Source organism: Macrosteles quadrilineatus, unplaced genomic scaffold, assembly GCF_028750875.1.
Source record: "Macrosteles quadrilineatus isolate MER2022 unplaced genomic scaffold, UCM_ALF_1.0 Scaffold_1__1_contigs__length_201487025, whole genome shotgun sequence".
NCBI lineage: Eukaryota > Metazoa > Arthropoda > Insecta > Hemiptera > Cicadellidae > Macrosteles > Macrosteles quadrilineatus.
This window is the reverse complement of record NW_026542594.1, coordinates 48,124,415-48,141,787: the sequence shown is the minus strand read 5'-3', so window position 1 is coordinate 48,141,787 and position 17,373 is coordinate 48,124,415. Positions and strand designations below refer to the sequence as shown.

Genomic DNA, 17,373 nt, shown 5'->3' with positions numbered 1-17,373 from the left:
CAAACAATCATACAAACAAACATACATTGGATTTTATATATTTAGATTTGGTTGCCGTGTTCTTTTGAGTGTAGATAGATTTGTACTTCTTCTTTTATATCCATTTTTTCACCCTTTTTCTCATAATTTAGAATTTCGACACATTCTTCTTATTTGCCATAATTGTGATTGTAATCTAATAGGGTGTTTTTTTTTTTAACTTGCATATTTATTTGTGTAAAAACCGCAATAGATAGAAATATGCAGTTTGTGGGAATCATCTATTGACGTAGGGGGCCCAATTTTTTTGAATTCAACATTACATTCACATTCCCCCCCTTCCCCCCTGCCACCAACTTATTTTTTTTTAAATAGCAAGGCACCCCTTGTGACATATCAAATGAAAGAGCACGGAAAAAGAAAATGTTTGGTGAAAAAAATTTAAAATCGGCTCATGAATTTGTGAGATAATCGCCCCCCCCCTTTTCCCCAACCTATACCTTTTTTTTAATAGCAAGGTACCCCTTGTGACATATCAAATGAAAAATAAATTTCACCAAACATTTTCTTTTTTCATGCTCTTTCATTTGATATGTCACAAGGGGTACCTTGCTATTAAAAATAAATAACGTTCCGGCGAGGGGGGGGGGATATCTCACAAATTTATTAACAGATTTTCGATTTTTTTTTCATCAAACATTTTCTTTTTTCATGTTCTTTTATTTGATATGTCACAAGGGGTACCTAACTATTTAAAAAAATTAAGTTGGGGGCAGGAGGGGAAAGGGGCTTTTAATGTGAATGTGACGTTGAATTCAAAATAATTGGGCCCCCTACATCAATAGATGATTCCCGCAAACTGCATATTTCTATCTATTGCGGTTTTTACATAAATAAAGATGCAAGTTAAAATAAACGGTATCAGCATTCTGACACATACTTTCTCCCATAAGATTGTCATCAACCTTTCTCATGAGTAAGCGGTGAGAGTAAATATACGGAAATGGGATTTGTAAAATTTTCTTCAGAATTTAAAGGACTATATCATACTAAATTTTTATCAAAATTGTTCTAGCCAATTTTGGGAAAATCCGATTTTCCGTTATTTTATGGGGATTTTTATGGGAAAATAACATAATTTACCATAACTTTTGAACAGTAATTTTTACAGAAATGGGATTTGTATCATTTTGTTTAGAATATAAAGGACTATAACATACTAAATTTTTATCTAAATCGTTCGGGCCATTTTTGAGAAAATCCTATTTTCCTAGTTTTTTATGGGGTTTTATGGGAAAATCCCCATTAAAAATAAAATTTTCTAAAAAATGACAAAAACTATCAAAATTGTAAGGATCATAACAAACTCTGTTAAATCAAAACCGGATTTTTGTCTAAAATCCTATTTTTTGTTATTTTATGGGGGTTTTATGGGAAAATAACATAATTTACCATAACTTTTGAACCGTAATTTTTACAGAAATGGGATTTGTACCATTTTGTTCAGAACTTAAAGGGCTACAACATACTAAATTTTTATCAAAATCGTTCGGGCCATTTTTGAGAAAATCCGATTTTTCCAGTTTTTTATGGGTTTTTATGGGAAAATCCCCATAAAAAATCAAAATTTCAAAAAAATGAAAAAAAACGCCTGGAGATACCACGGATTACAAATAGATACCTACATACAAAATTTCATTGAAATCGGACCACAGGTGTAGTCCCTAGCTCTGTACACATCCAGACACACAGACACACACACAGACACACACACACACACACACACAGACATCACTTCAAAAACCACTTTTTTGGGTCCAGGGAGACCCAAAACGAATATATCCACTCAAAACTCAAACTCAAAAATTTTGACGAAAACAATACTTTCTCCATATACTATGGTATAGGGGGAGAAAGTAAAAAAAAACACCCTGTATATTCTGCGTACATTGAACGTTGGGATGTTTGATTGTTAGATTTTACGGCTTGGATATGTTCTTTGAATCTGCATGAAAATGCTCATCCAGTCTGACCAATGTAGAATTTGGGACAATTTAGACATTTAATTTTGTGTATTCCGGATTTGTTATATTTGTCAATTGTATGTGGGTTCTTGTTAGATACAGGGAGCGGCAAAATTATCTGACGGTTTTCTTTGCCGCCCTGTTGAGCGAGTGAGTGGCGGAGGGTGGTGGGAATAGGGGCATTACAAAGCCTACGTGCGAACATTTTTAGTAGCCATGGACCTAGGGACAGCTGAGCACCATGCATTTGTAGTGGAAGTGTTTTTTTAAAAGTGACAATTCCTGTGTAGCTGTTCAGCTGCAGTTCCGTAGACGTTTCATTGTGGGCCCAAGGGAAAAAGTCCCAACTCGAAACACCATTTTGCTGTGGGTGGGTAACTTCAGAGCTACTAGTTCAACATTGAAAAAAAGTCCAACAGCTTCAAGGTCAGCCCGGACGCCAGAGAACGTCCGAGAGAGTGAGAGAAGGTGTGGAAGCTAGTCCTCAGCGGCCTGCACGTAAATAAGCTGCAGCTCTGCACATGTCTGGTCGCTCGGTATGAGTATTACGGCACGACCCGCACTTTCATTCATACAAAATGGCAATCGTGCAGCAGTTGAAGCACAGTGGTTACATAAAGCGCATCTCATTTTCAGAACAAGTGATTGATTCACTTACACGTGACAAAATAGTCATTATGAGCGACAAATCGCACTTTCAACCACACCACACAGTCTTCCTCACTCTCTTGACGTTCTCTGGCGTCCGGACTGACCTCGGATGGCCTGTTGATTTTCGTTTCAATGCTGAACTAGTAGCTCTAAAGCTACCCATCCACAGCAAAATGGTGTTTTGAGTTGGGACTTTTCTTCTTTGACCCACATTGAAATGCCTTCTGAACAGCTACACAAGAATTGTCACTTTTAAAAAAACACTTCCACTACAAATGCATGGTGCTCAGCTGTCCCTAGGTCCATGGCTACTAAAAATGTTCGCACGTAGGCAGGGCCGCCCCGAGGGCTATAGACGCCCGGGGCAAGATTTAAATTTTCGCCCCTCCTAAACAAAGGTATTTCGGGGGTTTGCGTCGATAGAGGGTTCATCGATATCGAACGTTATCCATGTATTTTTTAAATCCTTTACATACAGTATTCAGTTTGTTTAAATATAGGAATGGGTCCATAGACGGTCAATGTAAACAATAATGTTAGTAAATGCACGCTGTTAGCATTTAAAAATAACTCTATTTACAAAATGCCGAACGTTTGCTAACATAATTTGCCATAAAAGTATATGAAAAAGCATTAGAGACGAAAATCTTTGAAATTGTTTAAAAAAAATGTATACCATTTATTAAGAAACACAACACTTTATTTACAAAAACGTATCATTATAATATTGAAATTATAACAAACAGAACTTATGTAGATAAATCTTTTGGCAATAGATACAACTTTGAAACCATAATACAAGATTAATTTACACCCAATGGAATTTTCCTAGCTTTGGCATTTGCAAAAGAGGTTAAAATGTCTTTAAAGTCTAACTGTTTTGCCGCCTCATTTTCTATCGATAAAATTGCCAATGCATTCAGCTTTTCTTGCGTCATAGTGGATCGCAGATACGTCTTCATGAGTTTTAACTTGCTAAAACTTCGTTCAGCACTTGCTACAGTTAGGGGGATGGTCAGCAATATCCTTAGAGCAATCCACAAGTTTGTAAATAGATCTTTTTGGTCATGTGACTTAATACTCTTTAGCACCTTGATGGGAGATAACGCTTCATTTGTTTTATGTTCATCATGAACGATGCTTTTCACGTGGATAATTTCATTATACAAGTCATTTCCGTTAATTTCACTAATGTTATCAAATGTAAGAAATTCTTGAAGTTTCAGGCAACACTTCTTCAACTCCTCTTTTTCTGGCAACTTGCTAAGGTCATACAAAAAGCTCCATAAAGAATGGTGCTTTTTCAGCTGTTCAGTACGTTCAGTAAGAGATGTAGTTACACTATCAACAAGGGGCAAAAATACATCCCTATTAAAGAGTTCCTGTGGAGTACCGTTAATTTCATCTGGCCCTTCATAAGAAAACTGTTTCTTTTTCTTCCTTAAAGGCTTTTTCGGGAAAACGGGCTCAGTTCCAATACTTTCGGCAATCTCCTTAGCACAAATGATTGCATCTACAAGCCCTGATTCTCGAAAAGACCCTAGGAAGGCTTGGCAATTATCAAGCAGCCTTTTGGCTGATGTTAAATCAGTCATTTTCCCTTGTAATGTTTTGCTTACAAGATTAACTTGAAACAGAAGGTCGTGCCAAACAATTAAACAAGTCAAGAAAGAAAAATCTTCCATATGCGATATCAGAGACTGAGCTTCTGATGCTGTTTTAGGGTCTTCAACACTGTCTGCAAGTTCAATTAATGCTTGTCTAACGTCAGCATACTGGTACCTGATAGCCTGAATGGAAGAAATCCTCGCTTCCCAGCGAGTTTCACAAACTTGTTTAATAGTTAGTGATTGGACGTGTTCACTCACTATACAATAGCGTTTTGTCGATCCCGCAAATATAGTGTAGATCCTCTGAATTATTCCAAACAGTGAGGTTGACTTAACAGACGACTTTGCACCATCAGATATTACCAGATTCAAACTGTGACTGGTACACGGTGTAAACGAAGCACGAGGATATTCTTTTAAGACTCTAGCCTGAACACCTTTGTTTACACCAGCCATATTAGCACCGTTGTCATAAGCTTGTCCTCGGCAGTCATTCATGTTTAAATGGCAACTTTCAATTTCAGCGAACAACAGCTCTGAGAGAGCTTCTCCAGTTGATTCTTTTGCCACTTTATATCCAATAAAACTTTCTTCAACGGCCACATCACCACTTATTCCATCTTGTTCTGTTACATATCGGATTGTGAGAGATATCTGGTCTTTATGGGTTATATCTGGAGTGCTGTCCAAGATTACAGAAAAATACTTGGATTTATTTATTTTTCTGATTGTAGCCTTCTTTACTTCAGATCCCAAAAGACAAATTAGCTCGTTTTGAATATTATTTCCTAGAAGAGTCACTTGGGAGGAGGCACTAGTTACCCTTCGCAAGTGATCTGACATGACACCATCGAATTGTCCTATCAGCTCGATCAGACCTAAGTAATTGCCGTTATTCTTAGTAAATAGCTTTGAAGATGACCCTCGAAAAGCGATATTATGTTCTGCCAAATATAAGATTATAGCGACAAGGCGCTTAAAAACTTCCTGCCATCTTTCTGTCTCTCTCCTAATTTGGTCCGATAGAGCATGATTCACCGAAATACATTTTTTTAGACGTAGCTCGGCTTCAAACCAGATAGTCATAGTTTTGAAATGCTCTGGTGTGGTTTCGTGTAAACGAAGTCGCTCTGCCAGGTGTTTCCAATCATTAAAACCTGACTTTTGACCAAGTTGTGACTTTGAATTAGGCTCGAAAAGTCGGCAACAGAAGCAGTATACTGAGTTGGTGCCTTCAGAATACACCAACCATTTGCGTTTTACCTTTTCCCCATTTTCCGCACATCGAAATTGGTGTTCATTAGAAAAATGTCTCTTTTGGGCATTTTTTGGATAATCATTATCAGCCTTTAACGGTATAGGCCCTTTTAAAATTAACTCGTCTCTTTCATCTCTATTAATGATATCTGGCCAAGAGGATGGATCTGAATTGATTAGGCCTACGTTGACGGTTTTAGGAGATGAAATCGACAACTTTTCATTCTCATTAATATTTTCTTCAATCGAAACTGAATCTGGAAGGACTTCATTAGGTGTACTCACGTTTACTGAGACATGTTCAGGCTCACTAATTATTACCGCCGAAGAACTGGAAGGAGCAAAATAGGATGTAAGCTTTGGGACTTTTTTCAGAAGTGCTTCAGTCGCAGCCTCCTCTTCTCGAACTAACTTGCGTCTTTGCGCTCCAGAAAGTTTTTTAGACATCGTCATTTAAAACAGTCATTCACTTTGTAGTAATCCTACTATAGGCCTAAGGAAATATCACTGTTACATGTTGTACTTATCGTCAAAACCACGTCTTTATTAACAGTTCAAGTTTGCACAACCACTGAGCTAATCGTAACGTAACAACTACCATAGACTAACTCAACTACACTGAACTAAATTTGAGGTTAGAAACGAGCAAGTGTAGGTGCGTGTGGGTGAATGCGCAGTGTGTATGTCTCGGACACGCAGTATTGCCAACACGGCAGACGTAAAAGTAGGCCTAGTAATAGTACGAGTTGTATATTAAATAACAGTATTAATTTTACGAATAAAACGAAAACGAAAGCTAAATATTGTCTTTTTTAAATAGTCATTGTCATTGATTACATGTTTACGAGTTCCCGGAAAATATTCGTTCGCTGTTTGCCGATAACGTTGTTAAATTTTTTACCTACCAAAGCCGCGGCGCCCCCCTAGCCGCGGCGCCCAGGGCGGTCGCCCCGCTCGCCCCGCCCTCGGGGCGGCCCTGCACGTAGGCTTTGTAACGCCCCTATTCCCACCACCCTCCGCCACTCACTCGCTCAACAGGGCGGCAAAGAAAACCGTCAGATCATTTTGCCGCTCCCTGTAGTTTATGAATGTGTTGTTTCTACTGTAGATCTATAGCTAATTTTGAATTTAGATGCTTGAAATGTTTTTATGATTGGTTTGTTTAAAACCGAACTGTATGGAAGACAAATATACTCCTTCTTTTCTTCTTTGTCTGAATTTTGGGTTTTTCTTATTTTGTATTTTCTTAATTAATTTGTCTATTAAACTAGTTTTGTATCCATTTCTTGCAGCTATGTCTTTTATAATGTATTATCCCAAATTGTAATCATTTTCATTTAGAGGTACTCGTAACATTCTGTGTACCATAGAGTTAAAGCTTGCTATTTTAACAAAAAAGTAGCCCTAAAAAGTGAACAAAACTAAAAAAAAAAATTTAAAAAAAATTGTACCTATAAATGAAATCAAACATCCCAACGTTCAATGTACACAGAACATATATTAGAAAACAATCACAATTATGGCAAATTAGAAGAATGTGTCGAAATTCTAAATTATGAGAAAAAGGGTGAATAAACGGATATAAAAGAAGAACAAGCAAATCATATAAGCAAACCATTTCAAAATATTCTGATAAAAAAAAGAAAGAACTAAAAAAAGAAGTCATTGAAACTAAATGTAATTATTATCATAACTTATTGGAAAAATCACGAAATGTCAGTAAAACAACATGGGATATTGTAAATAGGGAAGTTGGAGAAAATCATAAATCAAGCCATGTTGAAAGTTTAAGCTTACCATATATTAAAGCCAATAAATGCACGGACGTTAAAGATGTCTGTCATCCCTTCAATAATTACTATACAATGATGGTTGAAAATGACATATTGCCCAAACTAATATCTTCTACTGGTTCAAAAAATATTATTTCACCCTCCAAAAAATTGATATCAAAATTCACCAATCTTCACCAATTACTTATTAAGAGCTGGGCAAAATTATAACTTCTTTTAATAATAAATTTTCTACTGGATGGAATGAAATACCAATGCCAATAATTAAACAGGCTCGTCTATATATATTATTACCATTACTACATGTTATAAACTCCTCTTTCATGTCTGGAATTTTCTCAGAAAAACTAAAAAAATCTAAAATTAAACCTTGCTATAAGAATGGTAGCCCAGAAGAAATGTGTAATTACAGACCTATCTTTTTGTTATGCTCATTTTCCAAAATTTTTAAGCGAGTTGTGCATATACAACTTTCAAAATACTTAGAGGAAAATAATTTATTAGATAAGGAACAAAATGGTTTTAGAGAAGGAAGGTCTGTGATTGACGCAGGAGTCGATTTCTGTGAATCTATTTAATTAATTCAATTGATTCAGAGGAAAAAGTAGTTGGAGTATTCTTGGACTTAACAAAAGCCTTTGATAGTGTCTTACATGATTTACTTCTTGAAAAACTTAAATATAACGGTGTAAAAGGGAGAGCTTGGCGTTGGTTTGAATCTTATCTTACAGGCAGGCAGCAGTATGTCACAATTGATCACATAAATAGCCATAACCAATTAATTACTTACACTTCTTCAACAAAAATTGTTAAGTATGGTGTCCCTCAAGGATCAATATTGGGGCCCCTATTATTCTTAATTTACTTTACCGGAAATTCAAATTCTAATGTGGAAGTCTTTTCTTTTGTTGAGCTTACCAAATGTAACCAATATTGAAATGAAATCAATTTATTACCGAATCCAATAAAAACTAATTATATACATTTTTCTTCAACGAGCAAAAATACACCTGATTTTAATATTTTTATTGATACAACTTTACTAAATGAAGTTAAAACAATAAAATTTCTTGGATTGCATATAGATGATAAATTCAACTGGGACAGTCATGTTGAAAATGTTTCTAATAAAGTCAATTCAGGCATACATGCATTAAGACAGATGTCAAAATTTAGTAGTTTAAAAACCTTAAAAATAGTATATCATTCCCTGATTGAATCACACATTTCTTTTGGGTTGTGTCTTTATGGTGGCACATCAAATTTTAACCTAAACAGCATTCTGGAACTTCAGAAAAAAGCAATTCGCATCATACTAAAACTAAATCAAAAGAATCCGCAAAAGAGCACTTTAAAGAAATAGGAATTATGACTGGTTTTAGCTTATACATTTATCAAATAGCCCTTTATATTAAATCAAACCATGAAATATTGCCAAAATTGAACTCTTTTCATATGTATTCAACCAGAAAAGGTAATGAATTGGCATCCAACAGACACAATTTATCGGTTTACGAAAAAATCCCAACTAATTTTAATTCATTTAAAAAATGTTTGAAATTATTTCTCACCAACAGACCCTTGTATAAATTAGAAAATTTTTTCCAACTTCCTGAAATTTGATTTTTTGATAGTAACAATATTCTCTGTAAGTAGTCGTAAGTTTAATATTGTGTTTTTATAACTGACTCCATTCTGTACAAAATGTGCATTATGAATAAAGTTATTTTGATTGATTGATTGATTGATTGAACTACAAATCTATCTACACTCAAAAGAACACGGCAACCAAATTCTTAATATAGCCTAATGCAAAAACAAAAACAAAATCCAATTCATGAAAAAATCAGACAAATCAGGGAAGAATTGTATACATTCACATGTAAAAAAAATAGGCCTAACCATGTAATCAAAATTTACTATGCATTCAAAACATATGTTATTAACTATATATTTATTTGTTTGTTTACATCTAATATATAAAATTCTCGTGTCACAGTGTTTGTCTGCAAACTCCTCCGGAACGACTTCACCGATCGTTATGAAATTTGGTGTGTAAATTCTGTAGGTATGCGAATCGGACGTAAACTATTTCCCGTTTCGAAATTCTTAAAAGGGCTCCGCCCCAGTGGCTCTGGAGTTTCCCATGTTAACCTTATGAGAAATGGAATTAATGAATCTTAACAGCTGTTTCAATTAAACAAGTTGGTTCTGTTCTATGATGTTCAATAGCATTAAAGTTACAAGGATTACCAACAGGGTGCAGCACTATTATTTCTTTTACATTTATGACAACAGCTAATTTGCAACCAAAAGGTGAGTGAGCGTAGCGAACGAACTTCAACCTAGAGGCGAGTTAGCGTAGCGAACGAGCTAACCTGAAGGCAAGTGAGCGCAGCGAACGAGCTCCAACCCAAAGGTGAGTGAGCGTAGCGAACGAACTTCAACCTGGAGGCGAGTTAGCGTAGCGAACGAGCTAACCTGAAGGCAAGTGAGCGCAGCGAACGAGCTCCAACCTAAAGGTGAGTGAGCGTAGCGAACGAGCTCCAACCCAAAGGTGAGTGAGCGTAGCGAACGAACTTCAACCAGGATGTGATTGAGCGATGCGAACGAGATCATCTTGAAAATTAAACGTAACGGTACTTTCTTTCCATCGGTCTGTCTTAGGGGAAACCTATAACTTAGGCGATACGAAGTTCGCCGGGTCAGCTAGTACTTTTATAATAATGTGATCATGGCCTTAGTGTCGAAATACGTATTAGTTTAATAAAAATGAATTTCAGGGTACTCTGGTTTTAATTATTTTACTTATCTATATATATATATGCAATATAAAAATTTGAACGAATGGTGTTTTTGCCTGTTTTTGGGCCTAGGTCTTACCATGAGACCTACAGTAATAGCTACTACTTCCCTATAGAGGAATTCCGCTAAAATCAAATGAAGGTTTACTAATCAAAAAATAGTTCTGATCATAAAATAAAATGATAAATGCCTTAAATTCTAACAAAAGATGTACAGTAAAGAAGTAATCGCATTCTAAGCTAAATCTTTGACAAAAAGTTAACGCCTTCAGAGGGATTCAGAATTCTCGATTCCCCACCCCTCCTCCAGTGACCGATACCCTCAGGCCATAAATCAGGGGATTAACCCAAACAAAGATCTGGATCGTTGTCCGTCTCCCTTTTACCCTCCCTGTTGCAGCAAACCTAAGTACTTGTTAAACTAATTCTATTTATATAGGGAATAAATGTAATATTTTTTAGGAAACATTTTAGTTTAAATCCAATCAGGCAAATGGAAATTCGCTAAGTCTGCAGGTTTGCTGTGGCGGGGGTATTTACAGTCTAATATTTTGAAATGAACTATATATTTAACTATTTGTGGCCATTTTTATATACAGTAGGTTCCACCATTATTGTGTTTGAAACATCACAGTTAATTTAAAAATGTAAGCAAGACAGAGAAGTATCGATCAATAGCTTCAAGGACAAGCTATCCGCTTGCACTGACAGACTGACAATCTTGCACTGACACTGGCAGACTGACAATCGTCTGCTCCTTACATATCTGTCTGCTATGTCACAACACTACTACAACAGTTAGTGGTTGAGTGATTAGTAATCATGACAACTTTTTGATGAAGAGAAATCAAAGAAAGAATAGAAGAACAAAGAGAAATAATAAGTGCTGTTTACGTCTTTATCTTTATCTTATTTTACAACTGTTTTTATCACCTTAAAGACTTAAGTACTATGATTTTATGTTGTTTTATGAGTTTTTTAATGTTTTTACCCACATTCTTCTGTTCTGAAACTTCATGTAGTAGTAGCCTATGATGATTACGGCATCAGTAGTTTACTAGTCTAGACTTTCTTTTGTTTTGTTCTTTACGTGATTTTTTGCTGTACAGTGTTAAGCAATTTTTGTTTTGTTTGAGTAAGCACACGGTGCAGTTTTTATTACTGAACCAAGGTTAATGATTTAACATATCAAGATTGCGCAATATTTATTGTATTTTGATGATGTAACATCATATTAACATCCATCCATATAGTATTAGGCGTTTTATGGGTTTAAAATACTCATGTTTATGGCTTGTTGGATTAACTGTGGTGTCCCTCCACCCCATTACCCCGGATAATTGAGGTTCTACTAATAAAATTGTTGTTAGATCTTCATGTACCTTTGATATGGTAGTTATTTAATGTGTTAAAAAGGATTTAAACCCGAATTAGCAAGTTAGAATTTTTCATTGCTGCATTAATTTTTCATTACTAAAAAAAACAACAACCTGATATTAAAAAAAATATTTTATGTCATAAAGACAGGGGTTGGTGTAGTATAACCAAATTATTTAGAACATTTGGTAAAACTATAAATAATGGTATCAGTATCAAGAATAGATTTTTTCGGTATAGGTCTCGAGAATCGATGAATTTTGATTACTTATCAATACATCACTAATTGTTAAAAAAAATTGGCTTGTAAAGTCTGGAATTTGTCTTGAGTTTTAAAATAGAAATAAACTAGACACCCTGTATTTTGTAAAGTGTATAAAACCAAATAATTTAGAATATTAAAGTGTTTACAAAGTGTGTCAAGGGTGGTTTTTAGCGAATTTCCCTAAAGGGAAATCAGCTATTACCATAGGTGGCATGGCAAGACCTAGACTGGAGATGTATAGTTATTTAGATACTGTAGTTACGGAGAAAATGTTAAAACACTGTCAATTTAATGTTATTTAAATAGTAAATAAATTTGACTTGAATTAGGAACTATTTTTGTGAAAATCTGTGCTGTGTTCAATCTAAAATTATCTATCTGGCAGCAATATTAACACACTCCACTCCTCACTAACATACTCAAGATCATAGGTTCACCACTTTTAGTGTATTTTGATTTGCCTTTATTTAATAAAAATATTTTATAGAGATGAGTTGAAAGAGAAGTATGAAGATAAACTGTCTAAGGAGCTGTCGGGTCCAACTTGGGAAGTCTTAGGCAAAGTTATGCGAGCCATAGTCAACCGCAAGATTACAACACCAGGAGGATTTATTGGGTAAGAAATGGAGTTTCTAGCATAATTATTTTGCATCTTATAATAATGTCGTATGGCATGTGAGTACCTTGGTGATTATAATGTATAAAGGTAAAACTTCTGGTGTATGTCATTAATCCCAAGGGTTGTTCTCTTAGTTTTGTTTTCAAAATAAAAGTTTTAAACATAAAAAAGTAAGCTGCATTGGCGGTTAAAAAGTATCTAAGTTTTGTAACTAGGTAAATCCAAGCTATTCAGGGAGTTGATTTGACGTGTTTCTGTCCAGTCACACAGGGACTCCAGCTATCGGCTGTTCATACAAGGCAGCTGCAGGTTTTCTCTACCCCTTGGAGAGAGGGTTCATCTTCATCCACAAGCCACCCATCCACATCCGCTTTGAGGAAATTTCTAGTGTTAACTTTGCTCGAAGTGGAGGAAGCACAAGGTAAACCTAGTATAAACCATCTAGGAAGGATAATAATCATCTATAATATTAATACGTGACAGGGTTTTTTAATTTCACGATTCTGAATCAACCACTTGACGGATTTTCATGATATTTGTGTTGAAAGAAAAATATTTTTGAGAACTAGGGAATGTCGAAGCCATAATTTTAGTTTAGGGTCCCAGCTTTTTAGAAACTAAGTTTTAATTTTTTTTAAGTCTAGCAGCCGACGCTAACATTCTAAACTAGCTTTTGGTATGATATAATTTGCTTAACATAACAGCTGTAAACATTCAGCGTTTGTGACACAAATTCAGCATTTGGATAAAAATTCAAAGACTTACTAAGGGTTGACTTATTTATACTATGTGTTTTGCTGTTCATTGATACGTTCAATTCTTCGGTAAGAGGATGACAGATTAATTAAATATACATAGTAAAATACTAGGATGTTCAAATTATTTTGTAAAGCAATCTTTGATTTTGTTTTAGTGAAATATAATTTGTTTTAACTAACAGCTGGTTGGATATAAAAATATTCTGTAGAACTATTAGGTTATTTTATTTACTCTGATTTTGTCATTGATTATTGGAAATAAGTAAGATTAGTGGTTATAATTAGACCACAGAGATAAGTAAAACCATTGCTGTATACAAATCGAGGCTCTGTACTCGAGTATTAAAAGAAAAAGATATGCAAATCATTTTACTGCTCAACTTTTTTAGGAAAGAGTTGGGAAATAATATTTACACGTATTAATTCAAACGGTAGCTTTTTGTTTACAATTAATGTTAGTCTGCTTACAATTTGTTTGGATTAGGCTCAGAAATATTGATGTCATAGAAAAGGAGATCAAGAATAATCGGGAATCACGATTTTAAATTACCACCACAAACTCAGCCGGGTTTTATCCAAAGATAAACTGATGGATGACACAGATTGAGCACAGCGGTATCATTGACCTAGGATACTGCAATTAGACAAACCATCCTTATGAAATCTAAAAAAAAGATTGTTTGGCGTGTTTAGTTGTGGTTACATGTGGGCCCGCTGATGTAGGCAAAATATCACTTTTATTTCAACTGTAAATATCTTATACTTTTAATAAATTAATATTGGAAATTACAATGTAGGTTGATTCAATAGGTGGGTAATTATTACAGATATTAGAACTGATAACGGTATGGATAATTAACATAGATAATTACGTCACTAGCTTTACTAGTGTGTTTACTTTTTAAATTTCTTCAACATGAGACCAGTTCTTTTTTCAAATGAATGTTATTTTAACCAAACAGCTAATTCAAAACAAACTATCATGTAATTGTTTTTACTTTTCTTTGTTTAATCTTATTTATTTAGCAATTGATTCAGTCAAATTGATACGTTTAATGATGTTAGGATACCAAAGTTATATTATGTGAAGGGCATACTGTGAATTTTATTGGATAGTATTGTTTTAGTTTGTTTCTATTCAGACCTACTGGAAATTGTGTATAGTATGAGTAATTGTATTGTGGTGATAATAATTATGGAAGAGGCAGGTATGCGATGGAAGGTGGTATTGTTGACTAGGTCTATACACTTCTCAATTGATTATTACCATTGACTATTGGATACTGAATTATTATATTAATAGTCAAAGCTATTACTCTCTACTGTAGGCTACTTATAATCAGTGTGCGAATCGGCCGCAAATCTCACTTCAACGCTTTTTACGTCGTCACAATTGCTGTTTTATTGTAAAATTATCGGATTTAAAATGCATATCATATAGGCCTATGATGGAATAAAACATATTTGGCCACACAAAATTTGTTTACAAGATGGTTTTAGCGAATTTCCCATATAGGGAATAAGCTATTACCGTAGGTCTCATGGTAATACCTAGACCCGGGACTGATTTACTTTTTCGTTTTGAGGTCCCCAGAGGCAAAAAACACCATCCATTCAAATTCATAGATATATTTTTGTATTTGATATTGTTCACGTTTAGGGCTACTGTAATTAATATATATTTATATATGTGTCCGTTAGCGCGATAACTCAAGCAAACGTGATCCGATTTTGATGAAATTTGGTACAAACGTGTAAACCTATGTTTATTTGAACGAGTTTGCGAACCAGCATAATCGGACCATGGGAACAGGGGTTTATGGGGGGTTTTATGGAGTAAAAATGGGTTTTCCCCATTTTTTTGCCCAAAAAACAAAAAATTCTGCAATTTCTTCCTAGACCATTTTGTAGAGCTTAAAAAAATAAATAATTTACTAAATTGAAGCGCTGTTGAATGCCTAACGGTCACGGAGAAAATTTAAAAAAGTGTTATTTAAAATTCCCATGTTATTCTTATGGAGAAAATAAAAACTATTGTAATTTACTTGTTTATGGATGTAATGTTGATAAAATTTGGCAAATTTATTTATTTCATCGTATACTATTGACATATGGTCAAAAACACTTTTTACCTTCCCCGTAGCAGCAAACCTAAGCACTCGTTAAATCTAATGTTATTTAAATTGGAAATATACGTCTTATTTATGAGAATATTTTAGTAAAAATGTAATCAGACAAGTTGAAATTCGCTAGTCTGCAGGTTTGCTGCGGCGGGGGTATTTCACATTAAAACTGCAAGAAAATATTTTGTCTTTATACGTGTAAACTAGCTGTTCTGAATTGTACAAATTTTGGTTGCCCCTGGGTTGGAAGAACTGTGAATAAAATAAACAACAGAGCGTTTGGCAGTGGAAGTTTGATGTTAAAATAATATTTGAGTGGGCCCTGTGGAATAAAATTACTCCCAGAGATCCTTATGGGACGTTCCTGATACTGCTTGAAGTTCTTCCAGACTGAAATAAATCTTAAAGGTACACTGAATTTACTCTGCTCACTACGACTCTGCGAATCTTTTGCAGTGGCCTTTTATTTGCTGTATTTTACCAAATTTCTATTGAATGATTTTTAATGCTAATAATGAAATACCAAGGATATTGAAAACTATGAAAATATATAACAATTTAATTTATTGTGCAGACTAATCAATAAAACAACTTACACTTTGATGTTTTCTCAATGTCTAGTCAATGAATGTCAGTTATTTTAGCAACAATATAATGTAACGACTGAACACAGGTTTCGAGTGCAAAAATCAATGGTAACTTTAGTCATGGTGAATGAACCCATTGAAAGGGAAGTATATGGCGCGGTTACACACTGACTCCGAATATGCCAAATGAGGTGTGATATTTACTTTAATTTGAGATGACCAGTACCCTGCAATTCCTTCGTTGGCCAACGACTTAAAAGGTGAAGATCGTGTCTCGTAGTCCAACCTGGTTAAACAGTATTGCTGTTTAAACGCAGTAATATATGATAGAATATTGCTTGTTATTTTATAGCTAAAAGGTACTTTGGCGGTTCATCTATCACAAAACACACACTACCCCAATTAACACCTCCGTGTCTAGCCGAACCTGCTGCCTACCTCTACTTTGAATAATATATAACCTTCTCCCCAAATCAAATAATGGCTGTTGCACTCGTTTTTGATTTTTTTCCTACAACTCAGAAATACAATATTTATTAAAACCTTTAACGGTACATTGAACATATAAGTATTAGGCCTATAATTGTAGTTTTCTTCCGTCTCTTCTACGTATGTACTCTATGATTTATTATTTGTTAAACACTTAAAATTTAAATCCTTTTTACAATGTTATTTAGTTACAGTTTCTATGTAAGCTATTGTTTTATCAATTACAGTGGAACCTTGATAACAAGACCCTCGATAAGAAGTCACCCTTTTTAACAAGTGCCATTTTCTAATCCCCTTGAATTTTATTTTAGCCCTTATCACATGTTTTTGCAAACCTCGATAAGAAGTCAACCTTGATAACAAGTCTTATTTAATAATCCACTTGAGAGTCTTGTTATCGAGGTTCTACTGTGTTAGAATGATGACGATTACTATACAAAGTAAAAATTAACAAAAGCAATAAATAAAATTATTTTATTCAAGAAAGGATTGGCATTTTTCTATGGTTACAGTGGCTATTATTTTTGTCTTTTAGCGAATTTCCCTATAGGGAAGTAGCTATTACCGTAGGTCTCATGGTAAGACTTAGGCCCGGGACCGATTTACTTTTTCATTTTGATGTCCCCAGAGGCCAAAAACACCACTCGTTCAAATTTTTATATATGTATATATATATATATACAGACTGTCCCAAAAGTCCCGGACCGGTTTAATATTTTCTAAACGACAACAAATAAATCAATAAGATTTGGTACATCAACACCACACCTAAAAATCTACTTTTTTGAGGAACTAAAAATTTTCTGTCATATCATAGGGACGTCCCACAAGGAGTCAGAAGGAAATCTTAAATAGGAGCATAGGTCAATATGCACATCAGTTTAAAGGGCTTAGCTAGTAGAGTTCAATGCCAGAAACTGCGCTTAAAAAGGATCATCCGTTACAAAATGGCAGCCGTTCAAAGATTTCTTGAAACTGCCATTTTGAATCTTTGAACGACTGCAATTTTTTACTCAGGCGTCCTTTTGAGCTTGAAT

The 17,373-nt window shown here is 34.6% G+C and overlaps 1 protein-coding gene across 1 annotated transcript in view; it reads left to right on the top strand.

The window, feature by feature from the left end:
- Window positions 1-17,373, top strand: part of LOC128982944 (FACT complex subunit Ssrp1) — a 124,437-nt gene that overhangs the window by 38,114 nt on the left and 68,950 nt on the right. Inside the window, exons 7-8 of the mRNA XM_054402040.1 lie at window positions 12,248-12,376; window positions 12,642-12,800. Coding sequence (XP_054258015.1) covers window positions 12,248-12,376; window positions 12,642-12,800 — 288 coding nt within the window. The remainder of the gene's footprint in view (window positions 1-12,247; window positions 12,377-12,641; window positions 12,801-17,373) is intronic.